This window comes from Borostomias antarcticus, assembly GCF_949987555.1.
Source record: "Borostomias antarcticus genome assembly, chromosome: 1".
In the NCBI taxonomy this organism is placed as follows: Eukaryota; Metazoa; Chordata; class Actinopteri; order Stomiiformes; family Stomiidae; genus Borostomias; species Borostomias antarcticus.
Window position 1 is genome coordinate 19,663,800 of NC_140234.1, and position 24,947 is coordinate 19,688,746.

General features: G+C 51.0%; 1 protein-coding gene across 6 annotated transcripts in view; it reads right to left on the reverse strand.

The window, feature by feature from the left end:
• Positions 1-5,075: 5,075 nt before the first annotated feature.
• The window catches only part of cux1b (cut-like homeobox 1b), a 56,886-nt gene continuing 37,014 nt past the window's right edge, over positions 5,076-24,947 (reverse strand). The window contains exons 11-23 of one of the 6 annotated variants that reach the window (XM_084443960.1): positions 23,783-23,965; positions 23,281-23,339; positions 22,972-23,017; positions 22,724-22,820; positions 21,048-21,767; positions 20,265-20,345; positions 19,724-19,825; positions 18,932-19,512; positions 18,476-18,623; positions 17,141-17,434; positions 16,415-16,603; positions 15,106-15,373; positions 8,931-14,390 (exon numbers count right to left, since the gene is read on the reverse strand). In XM_084443960.1, the coding sequence (XP_084300086.1) occupies positions 13,919-14,390; positions 15,106-15,373; positions 16,415-16,603; positions 17,141-17,434; positions 18,476-18,623; positions 18,932-19,512; positions 19,724-19,825; positions 20,265-20,345; positions 21,048-21,767; positions 22,724-22,820; positions 22,972-23,017; positions 23,281-23,339; positions 23,783-23,965 (3,240 nt within the window). In that variant the 3' untranslated portion in view covers positions 8,931-13,918. Of the gene's footprint in view, positions 6,284-6,397; positions 6,463-6,567; positions 6,649-6,731; positions 6,789-7,371; positions 7,456-7,596; positions 7,714-7,924; positions 8,038-8,283; positions 8,488-8,930; positions 14,391-15,105; positions 15,374-16,414; positions 16,604-17,140; positions 17,435-18,475; positions 18,624-18,931; positions 19,513-19,723; positions 19,826-20,264; positions 20,346-21,047; positions 21,768-22,723; positions 22,821-22,971; positions 23,018-23,280; positions 23,340-23,782; positions 23,972-24,947 lie in introns of those variants that run through there. The other 5 variants (XM_084443959.1, XM_084443958.1, XM_084443963.1 and 2 more) reach the window with 5 other exon arrangements.

A 24,947-nucleotide genomic window follows, 5' to 3' on the forward strand; every position in this document is an offset into this window, starting at 1 on the left:
AGTACCTGTGAGAAGCCAAGCCAATGTTTTTGTTTTATTTTATTTTGTTTTCTGTTTTTGATGTAGTTTATTTTGTATGTCTTATATGCTTTATAATGTATCCATCCATTGGGTAGCACATAGCTCAGGAGATAGAGCGGCTGGCTGGGGTCCCTGGTTCGATCCCAGCTTCTGGAGTGTGCTGAAGTGTCCCTGAGCAAGACACTCAACCCCAAAATTGCTCACATGCAGCACAGTGGTGCAGTCCCTAGTACTGTTGCCTCACAGCAAGAAGGTGTCCGGGCCTTTCTGTGAGGATTTGCATGTTCTCAAGGGTTTCCCCCATAAAGAAACCAATATGAAAAACATGCAGAAGAACTGATCGCTAACCCAGCAGAAAGATCTGCTCCCGGCTGCCCTTTTGGGTGAAGGGCAGAGAAAAATGTCTTCGGTGGACACTTCTGTAACTGACTGGCAAATAAAAGTTGTTTGTTTGTTGTCCTTTATTTGTTATAAAAATGTGTGGGGGGGAATCTATATATATGAAATATATAATATATATATATAATTTTTTATGCAAATTTTTTCATATAGCACTTTTTCCAAACTCAATGTGCATAGGGGGTTGTGTTGTATGACAGGCCCAAAGAGTTCTCATCCATTAGCATTCATCCAAGAGCAACAGCAGAGGGCCAACTCATTCACCACTACAAGCCTAGTGTTGTTGTTGTTGTTGTTTACCTGTGACGGGCTGTCCAGGAATCCTGAGCCAACAACCTGATTACACTAATGCCCTTACACCTGTTTGTTTATTGTGGCTAACTGGCTTTGCCGTAGATGACCTCATGATGGTCACCAGCGGGGTAGTTGTATGCACACGTTAGCGTGGTGAGGATTCACTAATCCATTCAAAGAGACTAAAGGATAAATATAATCGCCAGAGTGTTGGGGTGGGGGGTCGGTTGTGGTTCCGACCTTGGCAAAGCAGGGATGTCAATGAGCCTGGACACAACACAAGTTGGATATCGAGACTGGCCTCAGATCAGTTCAGCCTTGCCTTAAGATTAGGGGGGGGGAAATACAAAACTGACCTGCGATCACTGTCAGGGGGCAATGTAATCCTACACCCTTAAAACCACAGCAACAGCCGACCTGATGCCCACAGCACAGAGGAGTGCAGATATTGTATATTCAGACATATTGATTGTATATCCAGACATACAGTGAATACGGGTTTATAATGTGCTTTTTATTGTGTTCAGACCTTTAGAGTTGGGTCTTTGCTCAGCAAGACAGGGCAGGGCACTCCCACCTCCCTCTCCCTCCAGAGACCTCACTCCCACCTCCCTCTCCCTCCAGAGACCTCCGCCTCATATTGATCCTCAGACGCTTCCTGCCGGAAGGATGAATCGACAAGAGCCTCCGGGGGTGCGGGGGGGGGGGGGGGGGGGGGTAGCAGCCTCACCACCATCCTCCACCCCCCCCCCCTCCCTGCCCCACCCTCCCTTCATACCCCCACCCCCCCACACACCCCCCCACACTCCTCCGTCCCCCCTCCATCACCCCACCCCCATCCCTCGCTCCCTCTCCTCTACCCTGCATCTGAAGCCCCCGGTTCCACCCGTTTCCAGAGACTGAATACGAGTGAATGATTCATAAAGCCGGCCAGCCCTGCCGGAGCTAGAATGCCGGCTCCCTGTTCGCTTGATCTCGTTCTCATGTGTCCATGTAATCTAACGGCCACAAGTAAACCCAGAACGTTACAAGACAAAGGGGATATGAGCTCATCCTACGCAGTGTCACCGTCGAGTGTCTGTCACCGATCGGCGCCTCAAATAATTGTCACAATGAGCGAGAAGGAGAGGTAGGAAAAAAAGAAGAAAAAGCTTTTAAGTTGATTTCCTGTGAAAGGATCTGAAGTGGTTGGCCTCCTGGGGGTGTTTGAGGATCGATGTGTGGGCGTTAGTCACCCCCCCTTCACTGGACCACCGTAAATATACACTGGATATAACACACTCTCTAGACATGATGGGTATACCCTGGATATAACACACTCTCTAGACATGATGGGTATACCCTGGATATAACACACTCTCTAGACATGATGGGTATACCCTGGATATAACACACTCTCTAGACATGATGGGTATACCCTGGATATAACGCACTCTCCCACCACTCTCTAGACATGATGGGTATACCCTGGATATAACACACTCTCCCACCACTCTCTAGACATGATGGGTATACCCTGGATATAACACACTCTCCCACCACTCTCTAGACATGATGGGTATACCCTGGATATAACACACTCTCCCACCACTCTCTAGACATGATGGGTATACCCTGGATATAACACACTCTCTAGACATGATGGGTATACCCTGGATATAACACACTCTCCCACCACTCTCTAGACATGATAGGTGGGCTCATAGTCGGGAGAGAGAGAGCGAGAGCACTTAGGTCTGAGCTCCAAACATAACAACCCCCTCCTGTGTGTGTTTGTGCATTTGCCATCACCTGAAGAAGCCCCTTGCGCAGAGCAAGTGAGGACAGCATGTGACACGTCTGATGATGTCATCCGTAGCCCCTGAGGTCACCTAAAACAACACAGTAAACAACAAGTTAAACAGACATGTTTGACATACAGATTAAACATACATTTAGCTGGATAAAAGTTAACAAACGCACCATAATATTCACATAGGTGTGTAGGGGGGGGGTGGGGCGGGTCTCCAGCTCACCACAGGGGGTAAGGGGCACCACGACAGGGGGGTGCTTGAAGGGGTGGTGGAAATGTTGGCGGGGGGGAGTGTTTTTAAGCCTCTTACTGGCTGGTCTGGGGTCACATGGGTGGGTGACTCAGCCAGACGCTGTCAGAGCGAATCAGAGCGCAGGGGAGCATTCAGTGGGAAGCCACCTGACAGAGGAGGTCTGTTTCCATAGCAACGCCCACGGGGGTGGGGTGGGGGGCGGCGGGGGGGAGGGGGGTTGGGCAAGAGACTGCATAGGAGAGACAACCGAGGAGACAGTACAGACAGTTCCATGGTAGATGAAGGGGGGGGGGGGTGTGCTGTGTGTATGGTATATCCCAAAAGAAATGAAAGGCCATGCCCCCCCCCCCCCCCCCAACTCCTCTCCCTCCCAGACACCCACCCATCCTCTGTATCCATGCAACAATCTTGGCTCCACAGCTTACGAGTTGAGGTACTTAGCAACACAAAGGAAGAAATCTTGAATGGCGCTGAAGCAGTGAATGAGTTTTTCCACCGCCACTGAAAAATGAATAAGGTTTCCTTCTGAATGGGAGCCCTGGGGAAGCCGGACCTCTAAAACGGCTGAACGTTCTAGCTGATTTTTTTTTTTTTTTTACTTGATTTGAGCAGTTTGTCGTTTTGTTAATTCAGCACACTGGTGAAAATGTGCTTGTACTCCACGCTGACTGGTTCCTGCACAAAAAAGAGAAAGGGATGAACAGAGCCAGACGGACAGAGAGACGGATAGATAGAGACAGACCCTGCATGTAAAGGATGAGGAGTGCTAGCATGAGGCCAATAAATAATTCAGTGAAAACATAACTCTATTGCCCTCTGGTGTCTGCATGATGCATTTAGTCAAGCTACTCCCTGGAATTCTCAAACCCACACAACTGAGTCTGAGCATGGTTTTTTCTGTTATCTAAAGTGTATGGACTGCATGGCCTCCCACCTCCTGACCTGATCCGTCCCACCTCCTGACCTGATCCGTCCCACCTCCTGACCTGATCCGTCCCACCTCCTGACCTGATCCGTCGCAGTCCCTGACCTGATCCGTCCCAGTCCCTGTCCATATAAGATGACTCCCGCCCCCTTCCCTCCCCCCTCCGGTCCAATGCAGTAAAAATAACATCAGCCCATCAGACTCACTTAAAAGCTGTTATCCCACATATGGAGGTTGTTAGTATTTATGTGGATGTGGATGCATTTGTTCCTGATGGGCTGGAGATGGGGGGAGGGGTGCAGTAGAGGGAGGCTGGGCTGGGTAGGATGCCCAGGCTGGAGGAGGAAGGATGAATGAAGTCAATCCGAGGGTGCTGAGGTTGACTTGGTAGGCAGGTGGGGGCTTGTGAACGGGCTAATTGAGTGAGCTTTGGGGTGGTAGGTGAATGGAATTCTGGGGGCTGTTAGCTCTGTCTTTAATCCGCTGGCTTCTGTTTGGATGAAGTGGATGAAGGATGAATTGTGAACTAAGCTAACTAGGGGAGGGTGAGTGACTGTGTGTGTGTGTTTGTGAGAGTGTGTGTGTGTGTGTGTGTGTGTGTGTGTGTGTGTGAGAGAGAGAGAGAATGGGTCTTGTTTGCGGTGAGGATAACTCGTTACTCTTTAATGGCTGAGCGAGAGGCTCTGGGTAGTGGACCTCTTTAAGGGGAGTCCTCTCATTAATTATACAGCCTAATTCAGTCAGAGCCAGTCAGCACTGGGACCTCTTCTGCCCAGCCCTCCGATAATCAGCCTCCTCCTCTCCGGCTCATCCCTGGACAAGCCTCTCGGCCCCCTCTCTCTCTCACACCCTCACACTAACCCACTCTCCCAAAGACACATTAGATGAACCTAGACCAGTGCGGGTGGGCAGAATCTGTTCCACTGTTGAAACTCTCCCTGTGCATTCCCAGTCTCATCCATCCATCCAGTCTCCTCCCATCCATCCATCCAGTCTCCTCCCACTGCTCTCATCCATCCATCCAGTCTCCTCCCACTGCTCTCATCCATCCAGTCTCCTCCCACTGCTCTCATCCATCCAGTCTCCTCCCACTCCTCTCATCCATCCAGTCTCCTCCCACTGCTCTCATCCATCCAGTCTCCTCCCGCTGCTCTCATCCATCCAGTCTCCTCCCACTGCTCTCATCCATCCAGTCTCCTCCCACTGCTCTCATCCATCCAGTCCTCCCACTGCTCATCCATCCAGTCTCCTCCCACTCCTCTCATCCATCCAGTCTCCTCCCACTCCTCTCATCCATCCATCGTCTCCTCCCACTCCTCTCATCCATAACCTTGTCAGCCCCTCCGCCCCACCGTCATCTTCTGACACAAGTGTAACTGTAGTGAATAGGCTTTATTTAGAATACTTGAAAGGAAGCACAGAGAAAGGAAAGAGTACAAGTAGTTTAAGCGTAATGTCGTACGAGTAACTGGGTGAGGTTAAGATATAAAAATCATTGTCAAATATGAGATACATAATCATTGGAGTGAATTACTGCAGCATAGTCCTAAATCTGATGTCATCCATAATACAATTACTAATCCAGTAATAATACATTATTTATATAGCTGCTTTCCAGATGATCAAAGCGCTAATGATGATAATAATGGTGATGATGCTGGATGATGATGTCACCCATAGATGACATAGATCCTCAGTATCGCATTAATCGGTCGCTGGGACAATGGGCCTTCCCCACCAGACATCCCATCATCCTCAGCTGGCATCCTCCAATGCACAGATTTAAATAATCTCACGACAGGTGCTTCGGACATATATCTTCTATCACAATCAGGACTAAATTTAGCAGAAAATCTGAGGCAGAAAAACAGGTCTAGTTCCATTTTACAATGCCTCTACAGATCATTCTATTACAATAAACCCTCAAACCAAAAAATCAGTATACCCGCCAACTAATCGTACAGTGAAAGCATAACCCATAACATCCACCATTATCATCATTAGGACTCCATTCATTTAAATTAAGTAATGCAAATATATAAGCACAGAAGTTTAGACCTAAATATGGATCCCTTTGGTACAAGAAAAAGATGTTATAATATTTTAAGTTATTTGAACTATTAATCATGATTGCTAAAACATTTTAGCAATGTCAGAGCAGAGAAAATATGCTAAATAGCTTTTAGAGAGAGTTTACAGCATAATCTTAGTTTGCAACATCTTCATAAACAGGCTTTACGCATGGTGTTCAATAGTCTTGTCACCTACTGTAGACCATGTTTGAGTTATAAGAACAGATTTTAGAGTGAAGTATCCCTACTAAACCAGGGCAAGCACGCCGCCTTGTGGGTGTAAAAAGCTACTGCAAAACACGAAGCCCATCTGGACTGGAGCGCCCAGACTGCTCTGGAAACAGCGGCGCATTAACCCCCTGATAGTTAAGATGAGTACTGGGGAAGGCTAGAACTGATCCCAGATCCGTGCCTGCTGGCCACTTCAGAGCCAGTCCGTCTCCAGCCTCATCGGGATGTGACGACATCACTGCCACATGTCCCCGTTGTCCCCGTTCTCATGGAAACGGTGCAGGTGGTCCGAGTACCTGGCAGAGAAGAGGAGGAAGGATGAAAAGAGGGGGGGGGGTGAGAGGAAGGACGACCTAGAAGTATGCCCTACAGTGATTTACACAAAGGTAAAACGTAAAACTCATACTCACTTCTTTGCACAGAAGGCATTGCAGTCTCGGCCAATGCTCTCACTCCAAGCAGTCTTATACAGCACCTGACCACACACACACATTAGCCATACGGAAATGACACAGTAACAAAACAAAAAGCAGACGTGATTTTGACATCATAATGACATCGCTGATGACATCATACGCACCAGGAAGACCAGGCAGTGCAGGAAGAGAGTGTAGAAGAACACTATGGTTCTGGCCATCTTATTAGAGAGGATCCCACGACCCTGAAGCGATACGCAAGGTTCAGTTAGGGTTCAGGCCTAAGTACTGTACTCATGAATAGTGTTTGTGTGTGTGTGTTACTCACCAGGCTGAGAGTAGCTTTATCCCAGGGGCTGAGGCTCAGATATCTGCGCTGACGCTCCTGTTGAAAACACAAATATCCAAACAAAGACGTGAGTGACACTGTTGTGGCTGTTTACTGCTGCATGCATCTGAATTTTGCGACACACTCAAATATTTTTATGCAGTAGAAGGCTGCAACCAGAGATGACAATTGTGCTCATCCCAAGTACAACAACAAATGTCTCTGAACATTCAGAGCTGAACAGTCATTCTCATACATGTTTATCATAACAATATGATACTGACTAGCCACACTCTAGGCTAGGAAGGAAGGCCCAAATATGGTCCTCTAAGCTAGGTCAAATGAGCCAGGGTCAAGCAGATAAATGGGTGTTATTCATACCTCTCTATCGAGCTGGTGCTTAACTAAACTCAAAACACAGACAAGATGGCTTGGGCACAAGGCCCCTAGGAGTAGATAAGTCAATGGTTGACCTTAAACAATTATCCCTGTCTGAAAATCACACAGAGTAAAATGGTTATAATCACTTACAGCATCAATAATAATTATTATTGGTGATCAGGGATCAAGGACTAAATTTACCACAACTGTGTGTCACAATGTGTGTGTGTGTGCGCTCTCCACATTTGGTCCTCCTCACCCTCTTGCTGAAGGAAGCGAAGGGGTCCAGCCTCTCCTCGTACTGGGAGGAGTAACGCATCACGGTGTCATCACTGCCGCCCGCCTGCAGGGCGACAGAGGGAACGCCAGTCAGGTGACCGTCGGTCACAAGACGAGGGTCAAACATGTTCTAAAAACAGCATCAGACCTTCCGCCGCCCCTCAGGAGCTATGTACGTGCGCTGCGGGGGGCCGGGGGGACTCACCCTGCCAGGGTAGCTCTGGAGGAACTTGATCTTCTCGTAGAGCTTGATGTTGTCTGCTCTCAGGCTGTCCAGCTCCCTCTGCAGGGCCTGCAAGGTCTGCTGGGCACTCCGACTCTCCTGGAGGACGGAGGGAGGGGAGGACGGCGCGGAGCCACGAGATGTGCGAAGTGATATTCATATTTATTTGATTTGATTTATTTATTTGCTGAGGGACAGCGCAAGTTAATGTATAATATACATTTATGAAGTATACATTTATATTTATTACAGTGTGTGTGTGTGTGTGTGTGAGAGAGTGTGTGTGTGTGTGTGTGGGGGGGGGACTCACAGCCTCTAGCTCTTGGTTGCGGGAGCGAAACCGCTCCCTCTGGCTGGAGATGATGGAGAGCAGAGAGTCCATCTGCCCCTGGGGCAGCTCAGTCTGGGGGGCCACGCCAGGACCTTTGGGGGGTAGAACACCATTATAAACATAACCAGGATACCATCATTTCTCTCTCACTCACACACACACACACACACACACACACACGCGCACACGCACACGCACACTTCTTCATGTACACACACTCTCACAGTTTCTCTCTCTCTCTCTCTCTCTAATACACACCAACACCACACACACAGGACCGTTATTACACGCGTGCACACGCGTGCACACACACACACACACACAATTCCACGGCGTACCTGTGAACATGGCAGTAGCCTCTTTGATGGGCTCAGGGATGCCGTCCATGTTGCTGAGTTCGGAGCCCTCGGCGTCGGGGCGTGGCAGGGAGGACATGGAGCGGATGGTACTCAGGTCCTGCTCCAGCTTCAGGATCAGCTCCTTCTGCTCTGCGCTGGTCTGCACGGCGGACGCAAACTCCAGCTGCAGCCCGGCGTAGCGGCCTAGAACACGCACACACACAAAAAATATATCACACACTGAGACATTGGCCACCGCAGCCAAACGTTCTTGCCCTCTTCCATTCCCCAGTTAGGATGATACGTACCTTTACATCAGCGTCCAAGGGTGTGAGACAATCCCGAAGAGACGCTAACATTTCAATCCATTTCTATAAAGGACACTACACACAAGGGTGCGCAAGTTGTTTTTACTGGCTGATGTGATACGAGACTGTTTTGTAACCCATACCACTCCAGCTGGGCTCTGCTAATTGTGGGACTGACACACACACACACACACAACCTGTCTTTATTTCCCATGTCGAAAATGTGCGCTGATAAGGGACTGTCCCCCCAAAAAATGCAATTTCCAAATCAACAGAATAAAGAATGTACAACAACTCACTATTAGTGTTTGTATAAAAGAGATTTACTTCAATGATCACACCAAGGGTGCAAGTGAATAATGATAATGATGATAATCATAACAAATACATAGTGAACGTTTCTTACAGTGATATTGCTTTTGAATGTTGTAAAAAGGGGTCTGTCTTACAGTGCTGAGAACAAACAGCATGACACGATCAGAAGAAACAGGGAAAACCAACACAGAGAGAGAAATGAGGAGAACCCCGGGTGAACAGGCTTGAAGGGAGATTCGGGAGCAGTAGGAGTGCATCCTTTAACACCCATGCAGCCATATGTACTACAGAACGCCTGATACACACGCGCACACACACACAAACACACACAGGGTCGGTGGGATAGGGGTACGAGGACATCTCCAAAATAGACCAATCAAAACACTTCACCCTGAACTGACTCATGTCATGAAAAGCATTTTAAAGCTGTCGCAGGGGGAGACCACCAACCCCTCTTCCGTCATTTGGTTACAAACTACTCGTGCAGATGGTTGAGGAGAACGTTGGGAGTGCATCTGAACCGGATGGAACCCTCCGCTGTTTGCAGGCAGCCGGCACTCCTGTGATAAACAAACTTACAAGCTGGCCCAGCACCTCTGCACAACCAGGTTCTCTAGACTGCAGTCCCAAACAGCCTCAACACAACTGCTGGAAAATCTTTTTATCGGTTCTACACAAAATTCTCAGTATTTGGCTTCTACACACAAACTAAAAATAGAAAATAGGTGTGAGAGAACTACTATTATCCACAATGAACACACACAGGTCAATAAGCATAATACCAAACTGTTGGGAGTATATTGTGTGCGTGTGTTTTTACTACCAGTGATGTCCCCACAAATCCGTATATCTCATCTTCAAAGAGTTATAAAAAACAGCAGGTTTTGCCTTCTTCCTGACATGGTGACCAGTGATGCTGCTCTCTCTTCCACTAATATGACACAAAAAATCACTACATCAACAGAACATACAGTAAAGCTTGAGCTACGACTTCTGAAATCAAGATATGGTATACAGCTTCTGTTAGATCTGTACAATGGTATTCAACAGTGTATAGAATCATCTGATTTAGCTTTATAGAAAAATATCTGTGGATGGAAAAGTCCTGAATCTTCCCCCAAAACCCACACACACCTAAGCCCAACCAGCTCAATAGATATCTGACCAGCTGTGAATATCTTACACAGGTTATCATTGGAGTGAAACTGTTTGTATTTTTGCAATGCCAAAAAAAAAACACGACACGAGAAATCAGACACATTACAAGAACTGAAACCCAAATGCCCTGTCTGTAAATTCAGTGTCTCTACAGTGTTGCTTAAGATGTTGATGATTATTTACGTGTCACAATAACGCACGGCGGCACATAGGCCTCCTCCGTCTCAGGGTCTCGAATAAACCCGGGCCAAACCCACTGTACCTCACCAGTTAAAACAGCAGTCCATTACTGATGACATCATTGCTGTTGTGTCCTTCCTGATGGATGTTAAAAAGGCACTCTCTGATGACCTCATACTGTCCAGACCAGGAGATGAAGCTCTCAGGCTGGCCGACTTGTTTTAAGTGCGACTATAAAACTCAGCCTGGTAACGGCCGTGATAAAACACTCGGAGGACGACACACCCCACACCTTCAACAGAGGACAGGCGTTTTACAGCCGTCATCGCTGGGCCTGCGTGTCTTAATATGACTCACTTGTGAGGGGACGGAGCCGCTGAAGGGAGGCTTGGCCAGTCCCATCTGTTGTGCTTCAGGCTCTGCCGCGAGATGGCGTACCAGCTGGGATCAGAACCAGGACCGTGCAGGGGAGCGCTCATGCCTGATCTTAGACCAGGAACAAGGGGTCGGGGCCTTGGGGCTCTGGGAACGGTTTCGGTTTAGAACCTATGGATTATTTACACGGAGAGAGAGGAAGGCAGCGAGACAGAAAACTTGACTCAAGTGTGGAACCAGGCAGAAAGGCCTTCAGTCGTACAGAAGGCTCTCTGTGGAGTTACCAGGAGTCCTAGTTGCAGGTCAGGTCTGGAGGTCTGGAGACGTACGCTATGAAACAGATTGGTGCGACTAGATCTGTGATCTAACATTGTGTGCCGGGGTGCAGGTTAGGGGGTGGAGCCTGTGCTTGGTTTGAAACCACTTGTGAAAGGCATACATTTCGCAGAGTTCCTAGGGAGTGAAGAAGAGGGAACTGCTTAGCAGTCCCTATCCTGGCTGAGTCCTGGGAAGCCGTGTTAAGTGCTTGTACCAATACATGTATAATCATCATCTTGCTCTTAGTCAGTAATGTAGTCATGGAAACATGGTTCCACTGGAGTTGGGCGTTACCCGCAGTCCTGCTATGCTTAAATATATTCTTCACTAATCTCAATCTGGCAATCTTATGATTCCCTTTAGGTCAACTGAGTCTGATTATAATGGGTTCATATCATTGAACATGACCCCCATTTGACATGGACTTAATGGTGCATGACGCTGTTAAAGACATGACTGAATAGCATGGTTCCAATCAAAGCTCAACTCAACTGGTCCTCTGAGGAAGCTCTACATATACATGATAAATAGGTTTTCCTTATGTGTTTTTCCAACACCAGTGTACAGTTGATCAAGCCTGCAAACCTCCCCAGGATTACAATATCACACAGGGGAGAGGAGGGGCGACATCTAAACTGATCGGTCTGAGAAGACGGCTATTAGACATCCTGTGACTTTGTCTTCTTGATATGTCCAGCGATTTAAGAACATTAGTATGTGATCATGTAGCAAACATTTTTCAAAGCAATATGAATGACACTTCGATTAAAAGTAAACTTCAGAATTCATGAATAAACAAAACTTAACTGCAACATCTTGTTAATATTACCCAATACTGCCGGCAGTCTATCACTAGAAAATGTTACTTAATCCCGTACACAATAAAATCATCAACTCAAATGATAAGACATACAATGAAAAAAATACAGCACCTATAAATAAGAATAAAAACCAAACTCTATATGCAATATATGGTCATAAAACGAACCTAGGTAAAATCAGAATAATTCACTACATCATAACAGGAAGCCTAATGACAATGATAGCCCATACAGTGACGAGGAAAGGGTGGCAGTTGTGCACTAAAAGTACGAGACGGCTGCTCACTCTGAACCATACAACTCTCTCATACTCTCCCTCACTTCTCTCTCTCTCTCTCTCTCTCTCTCACACTCACACACACACACACACACACACACACACACACACACACACACACACACACACACACACACACACACACACACACACACACACACACACACACACACACACACACACACACACACACACACACACACACACACACACACAAATGGGGAGGCAGTGTGCTGACAGGCACTGAGGATTAGTGTGTGACAGGAGTGTAGATAAAAGGGAGTGCAGCTGTGGGTTCACCTCTAGTTAATGCTGTAACAGGACCTGTATCCCTGGCCATGGGACAGACTGGAGGTGCTGTAACAGGACCTGTATCCCTGGCCATGGGACAGACTGGAGGTGCTGTAACAGGACCTGTATCCCTGGCCATGAGACAGACTGGAGGTGAGATGCTTAAAGCCCAGTCTTCAACTTGAAAGCGATGTTGACATCTCTGTATAATAACTCTATAGGGTTCCTGATTTGGCCTGTGAAAAGGGGTTCGGTGAGAACATTTGGTGGTGACGCACACGGACGCACATACACGCACGCACATACACCCCAACACCCTCACACAAGGGCGCGCGCGCACACACACGCACGCACACGCACGCACACGCACGCACGCACGCACACACAGGCCTGGTAGGTCCAAGGAGTTAAAGCTGTGATGTAGTTCATTACCCAAACTAATACATCAGCTACAGTACAATGTAGTTTCATCATTTCATGTTTCAACAACGCAACTTTTTTCTTCTTTTCCAAACAGTAACTCTTCTCTTTTTATGTTGTGGAGCAAAAAACTCCCTAAATTCCCTAACTTGTACTCTTTAGAGTCAATAGACTGTGCAATCTCTTAGTGGCAACCGAATTGCTGTATATAGAAAAAATGAAATCTTCCTTCATCCTGAAGGGTTTATCTAAGAGACAAGAGGTGACTTCCTTGCTCTTCAGACTGGTGAGGGGGCGGGACATCAAAGATCCTTCCAGGCCATTAGATGGCGGTCAGCAGGACACAGGAGACCGGAAGGTCAAAGTTCATTATCCTTCACTTAGTAACTATGGCAACGTGGCCTTCGGGTTTGAATCATCTCATTCGACGCTCACTCCCTACAGTAACTGTAGGAAGTGTAGGAGTGGGATGAAAAAAACAAGGTTATGCTGCCCTTGAAAAAGAACACACACACACACACACACACACACACACACACAGAGTGAAAAAGGCAAAGGGTTTGTAACAGTCACTCTACAGTGTGGAAAATGAGGCATCTCACTGTGTGAGGGGAGGTGTGGGGACACTTGAGTGGTAAGAGGGGGAAATTAAACTACCCATTAAGAAACAAGTTTTTTTTGTCTCTCAACATAATGACAGATTCTCCTGCCGGGAGGCTGACGCGTATCCTTCAGAAAGCTGCTATTGCACGGCTGGCCTGAGACCGAGTCCCAGTCTGAAGCCCAGCTGTGGGTCTGACCCTGGCCGGGGTCTGTGGTAGCTGCCACCAGTAGCTGGTGATGTGGATGGGGTACAGCAGGGCCTATGGCTACCAGGACGGCTAAGTGCTTTTCTTGGTGTAAAAAAAGAAAAGAAAAAAAGATTGCAGTAAAAACGGAGACGTCTTGTTCTCTCTTTTGTGCACTCTTTAAGTGTTCTTTGTGTCTTCTTTCATCTGGGTTCCCTTTTGTGTCTGTCTTCCGTCTCTCTGGAGAGTCTGTATAACAAAATGGCCGCTGAGCTTCACTTTGGCTGTGCCCTCTCTCTCTCTCTCTCTGTCCGACGGGAGCAGAGCCGGAGGGTCGAAGGTCAGAGTTTGTGAGGTCATCATGAGAGGAGGGTGAGGGTGGGTTCAGAACTCCCACTCGGAGTGCTCCTCTTTCACGGCAGCCTTCTCCAGTCTGTGGATAATGTTATTGAGGTTGGCTGCTTTCTTCTTGCGCAGGTTGTTGTCCCTGGGGTTCTTGACTGGGGCTGGGGACGGGGCCAGGGCCTTCCCACTGGGGGCCGAGGCCTCCGGGAGGGTGAAGAGGCCTTCTCCCTGACCGCTGCTGCTTGGGCCCGGCCCGGCCGAGCCCGAGGTACTGCAGTCTCTCTGGGCGGGGGAATGAGCTGAGGCCCCTGCTTCGGCCTCTGCCTCCACGTCCCCGGGGGTTCCTGTGTGCCCCTCGGGCCCGGTCACGCCCCCCTGGCGCCCCTCCACCGTGCCGTCGGACTCGGTCCCGTCACAGCTGTCCCCCTCACCCGCTCTGGAGCCCCCGTCCCGCGCAGCTCCTGCGGCGGCCTGGATCTCCTCTATGAAGAGTTCCCTTCGAATACGGGACCTGGGGAGGGACACAAAGCAGGGGTTAGACTCATGAGAAATCTCACCATAAATCCACATTATGGTAGGCCTTTTTTTTCTCTTTTTTTTAAGCTAAGGTATAGGTCATTTTTCGTCCAATCACTTCAAGGTGGTACCTGCCTGTCAACCTACCGATTTTTGGATCGGTTGGATTTTCAAAATCTACCTTAATCTTTCTGGTAGTTGAATAGAATGAGCGAGGCCAGTCTGATTTCCACTGAGAAGCAGCAGGACGAAACAATTTGATTCTGACTTTGATTACAACACGAATGAGAAGCGCATTTCACACTGGTACTTCTGAGCCATGCTGCTTGCATGACTCACCCATTCGATTTGACCAAGCTAAGTCAATCATATATGAAAATCTATAGGCGCCCTGCGCACAGCCATGCTACTTCATCCAGGGCGCAGCCAGGGCAGCAAGAAATACCCATACAATAGAAGTGACCAGGAGTGTTCGAAATTTACTGATTTATTTCTTGTCAAAAATTACATGAATATGTAAAGTAAATCTGGCCTGGTCTCTCATATCACCTATCCTACCTTTAAGGCCAATAGAATACTCAACCTCCCTACAGTATGGAAAACACCCCTGGACTGGAATCATCTTTTTATAATACAACAAACACCGACACAATCTATAACACGGCTTGTTCGCGACCCTATGCCAGACTCTTAACTCCAGTGCTGCTGACCTGTAGTTGTGGAACCAGTTGATGACGGTGCTGGTTTTGAGGTTGAGCTGGGACGCCAGCTCTTCGATGGTCTTGGGGGAGGGGTAGGGCTTCTGCTGGTAGGCCCTCTTCAGAGCCTCCTTCTCCTCGGGTCCCAGCACCACCCGGATCTTCTTCTGATGCTGCTGCCGCTGGGGGCTGGAGCACTGGAGGAAGTCTGGACCCGCGGGGCCACCGTCCACAGAGGGGCCGCTGTCACTCAGGGAGCTGAAGCGCCTCTTCATGTAAGCTGAGGAGACACAAGCACACACAGAGGGTAAACACACAAGGGCATGTGCATGTACATCGTCTCCGGAGGGTACGGTAAGTGAAATGATCTGGCCTATACATCATCACCGAGTGTTGAGTATGCCAGCCACTAGGGGGTGCTATTGTATCACTCTGCTAGGTGCCGCTTCCTTAAACACGATTCAGAGGGCTCAAGTTGAAAATGGGCAAACCAGAGCACACATCTGACACCTCTCTGATCTCCATGAGTATGGTTGTTACACAGGGCTAATGTTACAGAGAGTAGCCCTCTTAGAGCGAACGCAGGAGGGCGGGGGCGGGAACACTGTAGTGTTGGCTGCTGCCTCACAGGAGTCCAACTCTTGCCTTTCCTCCTAGCTCTGCCACTAGCCAGGCCCCTTCCCACTGCACTCCGGGGACAATTGGCAGAGGGCACTGGACTCAAATAGTGTCAGGTGAAATTGCTCCTGGGCTAACCCCGATCTAGGCTTGTTATGTGTCATCGCTGGGTAAGGTTAGAATGTGGGGGGGGGGGGTAAACCAATTCCGGGCCGGTGCCTATTGCTTCGTCACCTCCGGGCATGCTCAGAGTGAAGGGTCGGAGGTCAAGGCGAAGCCTGCAGAGGAGGCTGGGGAGGGGACCTGGGATAACAGGGGGGGAAGGGGGGCAGGATTTCGTCCGACTGCTGCCGATGCTAAATGATGATGATAAAAAATGGATGATGATGATGAAGAGAAATGATGTTGAGTGGGGATAAGCAGGCCCCTGGCGCTCCTCTTGCCGTCACATCCAATACAGACTCTGAGCTCTGTGGTCGTGATCAGTACTGACAGCCCCACCAGGGGGGTGAGCTGCATGTTTGTGTGTTCAGGACCAAAAATACAGTGTGTGTGTGTGTGTTGGGAGATTGTTTCCATTGAACTGCATCCATTGTTTAGGAATTTCTAGTCCGTGAGTTTCTTCATGCAGCGCAGTGTGTGTGTGTGTGTGTGTGTGTGTGTGTGTGTGTGTGCGTGCGTGCGTGCGGCACGCGGCATGTACCTTTCTTCTCCAGGCGTTTCATGTCCATGAGCTTCTCCACGCAGCGCGGGTCCTGGAGCCAGAGCTGCATGCGGACGAAGGGCTCGCGGCCCTTCAGGCTGAGCTTGTGCCAGGGCTTGGGCCGGGCCAGCAGGTCAGACACCGACCCCTGGGTCAGTCCCAGGATGGTCTCCCCGAACAAACGCTGACCTGAGGGGGGGAAGAGAGGGAGGTCAGGACGGGGCCCTAGAACCACATTTGATTCAATACGAGGAATCAAGATCTCAAACTAAATCCAGTGCAGATTGGGAGGGAGGAGGAAAGAAATGAGAGAGAGAGAGGGAGAGAGAGAAAGAGGGAAGGAGAGAGGAAGGGAGAGAGAGAGAGGGAGAGGGAGGGAGAGAGACAGAAACAGAGAGAGAGAGAGGGAGAGAGAGAGGGAGGGAGAGAGGGAGAGAGAGAGAGAGAGAGGGAGAAAGAGAGAGGGAGAGAGAGGGAGTGAGAGGGAGAGAGAGGGAGAGAGAGGGAGAGAGGGAGAGAGGGAGAGAGAGAGAGAGAGAGAGAGAGAGAGAGAGGGAGGGAGGGAGAGGGAGAGGGAGAGGGAGAGGGAGAGGGAGAGGGAGAGAGGGAGAGAGGGAGAGAGGGAGAGAGAGAGTAGAGAGAGAGAGAGAGAGAGGGAGAGGGAGAAAGGGGAAGGTGTGACACGGTGCCCAGATCCTGAGCAGAGTGGAAGGGGCTGAGGCTGACCCAGGTTGTTGTCCGTCAGGACCTCTTTGACCTTCTTGGTGATGACATAGGTGTCCAGCTCGGCCGACATGGCCACCACCTCCTGGATGCTGAGTCCAGTGGGGGGTCCGGGCAGGGGCAGGGGGGTGCCGGGCTGGGACTCCCCCCCTGAGGGCTCCCCAGACGGGGGCTCCAGGGAAGAGGAGCCCAGGTGGGCCAGAGGGTCGCCCCCTAAACCGTTCACAGACTCCTCAGCCGAGCTGAGGGGGGACTCTGGGGCAGGGCTGCAGCTGGCCGAGGTCCTGGGAGTGCCCTCTGGTGGAGGGGAGAGGAAACACGGGCGGACAGACGCCAGGTTAGAAAGCCCTTGCGTGTGTCGCAACAACGTTACGATTCATCTGCTCTTCTCACTATACTAAACTGAATGCATTGGAGGATCAGATGGAATCTATAAGATGGCACCCTCATCTCACCCTCAAAAGGACCGTGTTGTTTAAAAAGATCATTCCAACCTTTAAACACCGAAGAGTCAGGGACACCTACATAGTGCGCATGTTAAAGGGATAGTCTGGAATTTTGGACACTGGGCCTAATTTTCGACTTAGCCATAATGCTGTTGACTAATCGAGATCATTTCCAGCTGATTCCATGCTGTCTTTCGTTCACGGCACATTAATGCTAGCGCAATCGAGCCAAACTGAGAGACGGCGTGGAGTTAGCTGGAAATCACCTCCATCAGTCAATAACATAAAGTCGGAAATGAGGCCCGACGCCCAAAATCCCAGACTATCCCTTGAATGTGAAGCCGTTCTCGCTCCCTATCACAGAGTGCGCAGTGCTGATATGTTGAGCAGCCGGCTGGAGCGGAGCAGTCATGAGGAGCTGTCAGAGTGGATTAACGTGTCCTCACGCCTCCAGACGCACACACACGCACGCGCGCACGCACACACATACACACACACACACACACGCACACACACACACACACACACACAGACACAGACACAGACACACACACACACACAGACACAGACACACACACACACACACAGACACACACACACACACACACACACACACACACACACACACACACACACACACACACACACACACACACACACACACACACACACACACACACACAACACGCCATCTGGCCCTTTAACACTAGCTTGGCTGTCACAGCACCTACCAGCAGCCTGACTGACTGACACTTGGTTACGAGGGGGAGGGGAGGAGGGGGAGGGGAGAGAGGAGAGAAGGGAGTGGAATTAACCCCCCCAGATATTAACGGGTTAAGAGAGTCATCTCACCCAGTTGGTGTGTGCGTGTGCGTGTGCGAGAGACTCTTACCTTGGTGGGCGGGCAGGGCGGTGTATGTGCTGTGTCCGTGGTCTCCGTTGAGCCACAGCTGCATGCGCAGGCCTCTCTGTTTGACCTTGGTCAAGCATTTTGGTCGAGACGAACCGTCGGCCGCGACCCCCTGAGACAGCCCCAGAGCCTGGAGCACACAGGGCACCGCACCGGTCAGCCACCGGCTTTCATGCAGTCAACAAGGTGACGTAACACATTCCACATTCTGTTAAACGCGCCTTCGATGACAGTCGACTACAGGCATATATAATAATAATATAATCATGTTATAACAAAGCACATCAGAGAAATGTCTTTCTTTTGGTACTAAATTGTAAGTATATTAAATGACTGTGAGCACATACAATACGTAACCCTGTCACATTCTCTCCTGACCTCTGACCTCGAGCGAGCACCCCACGTCCCCCATCCACAATACCCTCGCGGATGTCTCACCTCTTTGGAGTCCTCCTGAGCGTGGTTCTCCTCTGCTCCTCCTCCTCCTCCCGGCATGGCGGCCGTGGCCCTGCGGGGCTCCTGGTGCACGCTGCCCCACCACTGCTCCCTCCAGTGGCCCCCGCCACCGGGCCGTGCCGGGCCCTCGGAGCCGCCCCTGCCCAGCCACGGGGCCCCGTCGGCGGGGCCGTCCTGCCCGGACGACGCGCCCCTGGCCTCGCGCTTGACGCCGGCGCTGAAGTCCAGGACGGGGGAGGGCGAGGAGGAGGAGGTGGAGCGGGGGGAGGAGGGGAGGGCGGCGTGGGCGGGCTTCTTCAGGGAGAGGGCCAGCGGGCCGTAGAGGGGGAGGGGTAGGGGGGAGGAGCCCAGCAGGTCCCTCTGGGAGAGCAGGGAGGAGGAGGAGGAGGCTTTGAGGATGGGCTCCAGGGCGGCATGCTGGGCCTCCATCTCGCGGCGGGCCTGCTCCAGGATGGAGCGGATGGCCTCGTCGGAACAGCCGCCTCCCCTCTCTCCTCCCCCTCCTCCTCCTCCTCCTCCGCCCTTCAGACCTCCGCCGGAGGAAGGGCTGTGGGAGGAGTCTGCTGGAGGGAGAGCGAGGAGAGTAGATGGTCAGAGGCAGATGACACACACACACACACACACACACACACACACACACATACTCCTGCTAAGGTTATTACATAGAGGTCTGTGGATCCCCTGAGGAGATCGATGATGATTCAGGGTTGAGAAGGGGGGGGGGGGGGCTGGATGACACACACACACTCCCACTAAGGTGGGGGGGGGGCTCACCTGGTTTCTGGCCCTGCAGCTCTTTCTTGGCCTCTTCCAGAATGGACTTGATGGCCTCGTCAGAGCTACTCTCTGGGGTGCGGACACGCGTGGTGATGGTGCCTGGAGAGACACGCAGAGAGAGAGAGAGAGAGAGAGAGAGAGGGAGAGAGGTTACACAACTCGGCCAGTGAACAGTACCGGAAATGTCTAACAAGCAAATGGATCGACGACGCGCTGACCACAACATCATCTCTCCGTCTCATTTATACTCGCACAGGCACACACACTCTCCCCTCTTGTGTCATCCTGACCGCTTAATGACACCTGCAGGCTTCCTGCTAACATCGGTCTTTGTAGCGAGCGTAGCTCCTTTAGCCAGACAAATACACTCGATATTTCCCACCCATTTACAGGCTTGCGTCCGTGTGTGTGTGTGAGGACTTCACAACAACGATAGGACCATACACATAACCCAATCACACACACGCCACCGTGACAGAGACAGAAGCCGTGTGTGTGCGTCTGCGTGTGTGTGTGTGTGTGTGTGTGTGGGACAGACCTGTCCGTGAGGCAGCTTCGGAGGTTGTTCTCCGCTTTGGTACATCCTGTAACACGCGGCTAACGGGCTGGCCTGGGCCTTCTGTCAAAACAACAACAACAACAACACACGTTGCTGTCACTTCACCTCAGAACGTCTCTGCTGTACAACAGTGGAACTGAACTGGTGCTTTTTTTGGGGGGGGGGGGGGGGTTCTCTCTCCCTAGCTTCTCTCTCTAGCATACCACTCCGGATAATAAAGAGGAACAGACAGAGAGAGAGAGAGACAAAGAGAGAGAGACAGAGTCAGAGAGACACAAAAAGAGAGACAGAGAAAGAGACAGAGGCAGACAGAGACAGAAGGAGAGAGAGAGAGAGAGAGAGAGGGAGCCTGCCTACTGCAGCCCCTTGTGCTCTGCTCTACTCTGAAACCAGCGCGCTGTGCTCTGAGGTGGAGAGAAAAGCCGGCCCAGGCCAATCGAACCTCACCGCGTCGAAGCGTACCCTCGCCCTCCTCACAGTCCATACTATTGATCTGTGAAAGGTTTCTGTATTGATTACCGATAGTTAGGAGGGGCTCCGGAGGCCTGTTTGTGTGACTCAGAAACTGACTCACACACAGGTGTGACGCAGAACTGGAGTTACGCCAGGTGAGGGAAGATAACTTTTAGCAGTGACGAGGAAGTGATATGGACAAGTCTAGTCACACACACACACACACACACACACACACACACAGACACACACACACACACACACGCACACACACGCACACACAGACAGCTTAACCAGGAGCGTCCTCACCTCTCTGTCGTCCCTGGATGCTGCGCAGAGCCAAGATGTTGCGCGTGTCGGACAGGAACTGCCTCATCTTGTGGAAGGGCTCCTTCCCCCGAATGGTCAGCTTGCTCCAGGGTTTGGGCCGGGCCAGGATCTCGCTGACCGAGCCCTGGGACAGGCCCAGTACGTAGTGGCCGAACACGCGCTGGCCCACGTTGTGCTTGATCAGCTGCTCCTTCACCTGCCGGGCGATCTCCGCCGTCTCCATGTCCTCCCACTCGGACGCGCCGGCCCCGCCTTCCGACTGGCCGGGCGGGGCCCCGCTGGGACTGCCGTTCGCCGTGAGGTCGGGGCTGGCGGGGGGCTGCTGCTGGGGGCTGGTGGACGCGGGGCCGGAGGTCGGGGCGGCGGCGGGGCTGTAGGGCGCGAACAGCAGGGCGCCGGCGGGCATGGAGGAGGACTCCTGCAGGGCTTTGGAGTAGAAGGTCTGCAGCAGCTGGCGCTGCAGGAGGGAGTTGAGCGCCATCTTGCTCCCCACCAGGGGGAAGGCGGGGGGGTAGAAGTCCTGGCCGATGCCCGTGGGGGCAAAGGGGTGCGTCCCGTTAGCGGTGGCAGGGGCTTTGGGGAGGTCCGTAGGGGTACGGGGCGGAGGGGGAGGGGGCGGAGGGGGAGAGGGGGAGGGGTCGTTGTGCACGGGCTCCTCCTTGGGTACGAGCGCTTGTTTCCCTTTCCGCCTGGCTGACCCTACAAGAAAGGTCAAACACAATGCATTATGGGGGAGTCAACAAAAAAGGGTTCCGGGGAAGAAAAAAAAAAGTTACTGTTAACTAAAGTTGGGTTTTTTTTTCCTCCAAAAAATTTAACGAACGCCTTTTTTTTCTCTCTTTTTTGCTCAACCCCCCAGACAAGGTGCCCATGCATTTGTGATTTGTACCTTTCTTGTAAGTGCCAGCCTGGAAGAAAAAAGGAAGCACATACACTTTTACACCAGTCCTTCCTAGATCAGGACCCAGGTGGGGATGTGGAGAGTGAAAAGTGGGAGTCCATAGTTAGCTAACGTGTCCTCCTTCATTCAAGTTTGCCGTCGGTTTGCAGTCTTTCTAGGCACCGGCGTCGTTGCGTTCCAGTTGCACTGAACGACCAGGTTGTCTTTAATTTTGAAAACATTAGGTCCAAAAAACGTAACTAACAGTTTGAAAATTTCAGGAAAAAAAGCTACATTGTGATTATTTCAAGATTGCACAGCTGTTGACAGTACAAACGCTTTCAGAATATTTCACTAACCATGTTCCCTGGTGTTATGGGACACAAATGGAAAAAAAACACATATGAAGGCTGTCTTTATCAGTTTCTGCCTTAGTACAACCCATCACTCTTCATTCACAGTTTCATAGCAGAGAACACCATACAGACAGGACAAAGGACTCTCAAAGGAAAGAGACAGGGTGTGTGTGCGCGTGTGTCATCATCATCCTCATCCTCATCATACGTCCTATCCTAACATGGCCGTACCTACACGAAACAGGAGATCTGGAGCACAGCCACAGCCCGATCCCCCAAAGTAGAACCATTAGGTATAAAAGGCTTACGCTTCCCAGACCGAGACGTATGTGGGCCTGGTTGAGGTGAGTTACCCTGAGGTCCCAGCTCCAGGTCATAGCAGCCCCCCCCGCCCCCCCCAGAAACGCCCCCCGACTCACCGCTCAGCTCCGTGTTGGCGATGCGCAGGGAGGCGCTCTCAGACTGGAGACTCCGGTTCTTCTCCAGCAGCAGCACCTCCAGGGGCTTAGACGAGTCCTGGGGGGCGGGTGTGTGGGGGGGGGGGGTTAGAGGGAGCCGTGACAAAAAGAGGAGGCGAGGACAGAGACTGAGACGGGAAGAACGGCGATACTCGGCTGTACGCAGTGGCCGCGTACGAAGTGAGGTAGCAGTGAGGCGGGCGTCTTACCTGCGCTGTGCTGTCTGACGGACCGAACTCCATGGACTTGAGGATGCTGCGGAGGGACACAGTCTGATCACATCATCTGCATTATCTCTCTCTCTCTCACACACACACACACACACACACACTTGTAAAAGACGCTAAATTGGGTTAGAAATCTAATGGGAAGGCACGCTTCTCATTTAATGCTGTTAGCAGATCTCGGAGGCCAGGAATAAACAGAGCAGCACGGGACGCTGTGCCTGCGCGCGCACGCACACACACACACACACACACACACACACACACACACACACATCAGCCCATGTTCCTCACCTCAGCTCCTTCTTCACCTCATCATAGTCAGCCTGCTCCTGCAGCTTCTCCTCCAGTTGCTGAACAGAAAAGAGAAGAGGGATGAAAGGAGGGATGAGAGGAGGGATGAGAGGATAGATGAGAGGAGGGATGAGAGGATGGATGAGAGGATGGATGAGAGGAGGGATGAGAGGAGGGATGAGAGGATAGATGAGAGGAGGGAGAGAGGAGGGATGAGAGGATAGATGAGAGGAGGGAGAGAGGAGGGATGAGAGGATAGATGAGAGGATAGATGAGAGGAGGGAGAGAGGATGGATGGGAGGAGGGATGGGAGGAGGGATGGGAGGAGGGATGAGAGGAGGGATAGCGAGAGAGAGGATCGAAACACCAGACGAGAGCGTCTCAGTCACGCTATACAGTAATGATAATCAATTTTCATCTGCACCAGTGAGCATGTATGTGTATGTGTGTGAGTGAGTGAGTGTGTGTGTGTGTGTCTACATATTAACCACACAGCTCATACCTTCAGCGTGGCCGTCTTGTTGCTCAGCTGCAGCTCCAGCTGTGTGATCTGCGAGGTGGAGGCCTCGCGGAGTTTGGACAGGCTGGCCTGCAGTCTCTGGACGTCCTCCACCAGCTGCACCATCTCCCTCTCCTTGGCCCCCAGCTCCGCCTCCAGGCTGGGGCGGGACGCCACCTCCACCGCCTGCTCCTGCGGACCGATACGCCGCCGAGGCCGTCAATCAATCAGCCGGTTGCGGCTGGAATGTTCTTTGCCGGCGACCGATCAATCACTAACCAATCATCGCCTCTAAAGTCCGGCTGCTAATGTTAACGTGCAAATTAAACAGTAAATCAATCAACCAGCCGACCGATCAATGCGTGATCGGTAAATCTTTCGTTAAAAAGGTTTGCGCCTGAAACGTCACGCCCAGAAAGATCCGCGGCCGACCCCTCCCGTCACGGTCTCTTTGACCCCCGTTCCCCTCTGGCAGGAGACTGCGGTCCATCGGGACTGGGTCCACACACCACAAAAACAGCTTCTTCCCCACGGCCATCAGACTCATTAACAAGGCTTGTGTCCTCTGATTGTTCCACATACCTCAACGGCACACACAATGCACACACTGTATATAACATCGCTCATATATCTCACTAGACTATACGCACACACTGCACATACACTCACCACACTCCATTCTGTATACAGTACATAAGCCTCATTTCCACTGTCGTGCCGAACCGATACCGTGCTCAAACCGCGCCGCTCCAGACCCGTGGGAACGGTTACAGTGTCTGTTTCCACCTCTCGGGCTGTTGCGTTCCACGGAATGTTGTGTGCAGAACTAATATTGTCGGTTGCCATGCAACGTCTCGCTCGTGCTCTTCACATTTCTACTAAAGAACGGTTCTGCTTCCCCCAGTACGGTTAGATAACCGTGCCATGGGAACGGTTCTGCGAACGGTTCTGGGCACAGCCGGTCCCATGTGGAAACACCGTCGGAACGGTTACCCTGCGTGCTCAGAACGGTTCGGCACAACAGTGGAAATAAGGCTCTAGATTTCATTTGTGCCTCCCTTTTTTTTTTTTTTTTTTTTTTTACAGTACATCATAATTTGTATTCGCACTGTATTTTGTTTGCTCTGTAATTTGTTTGTACTGTATTTTGTTTGTAGTGCATTTGCAC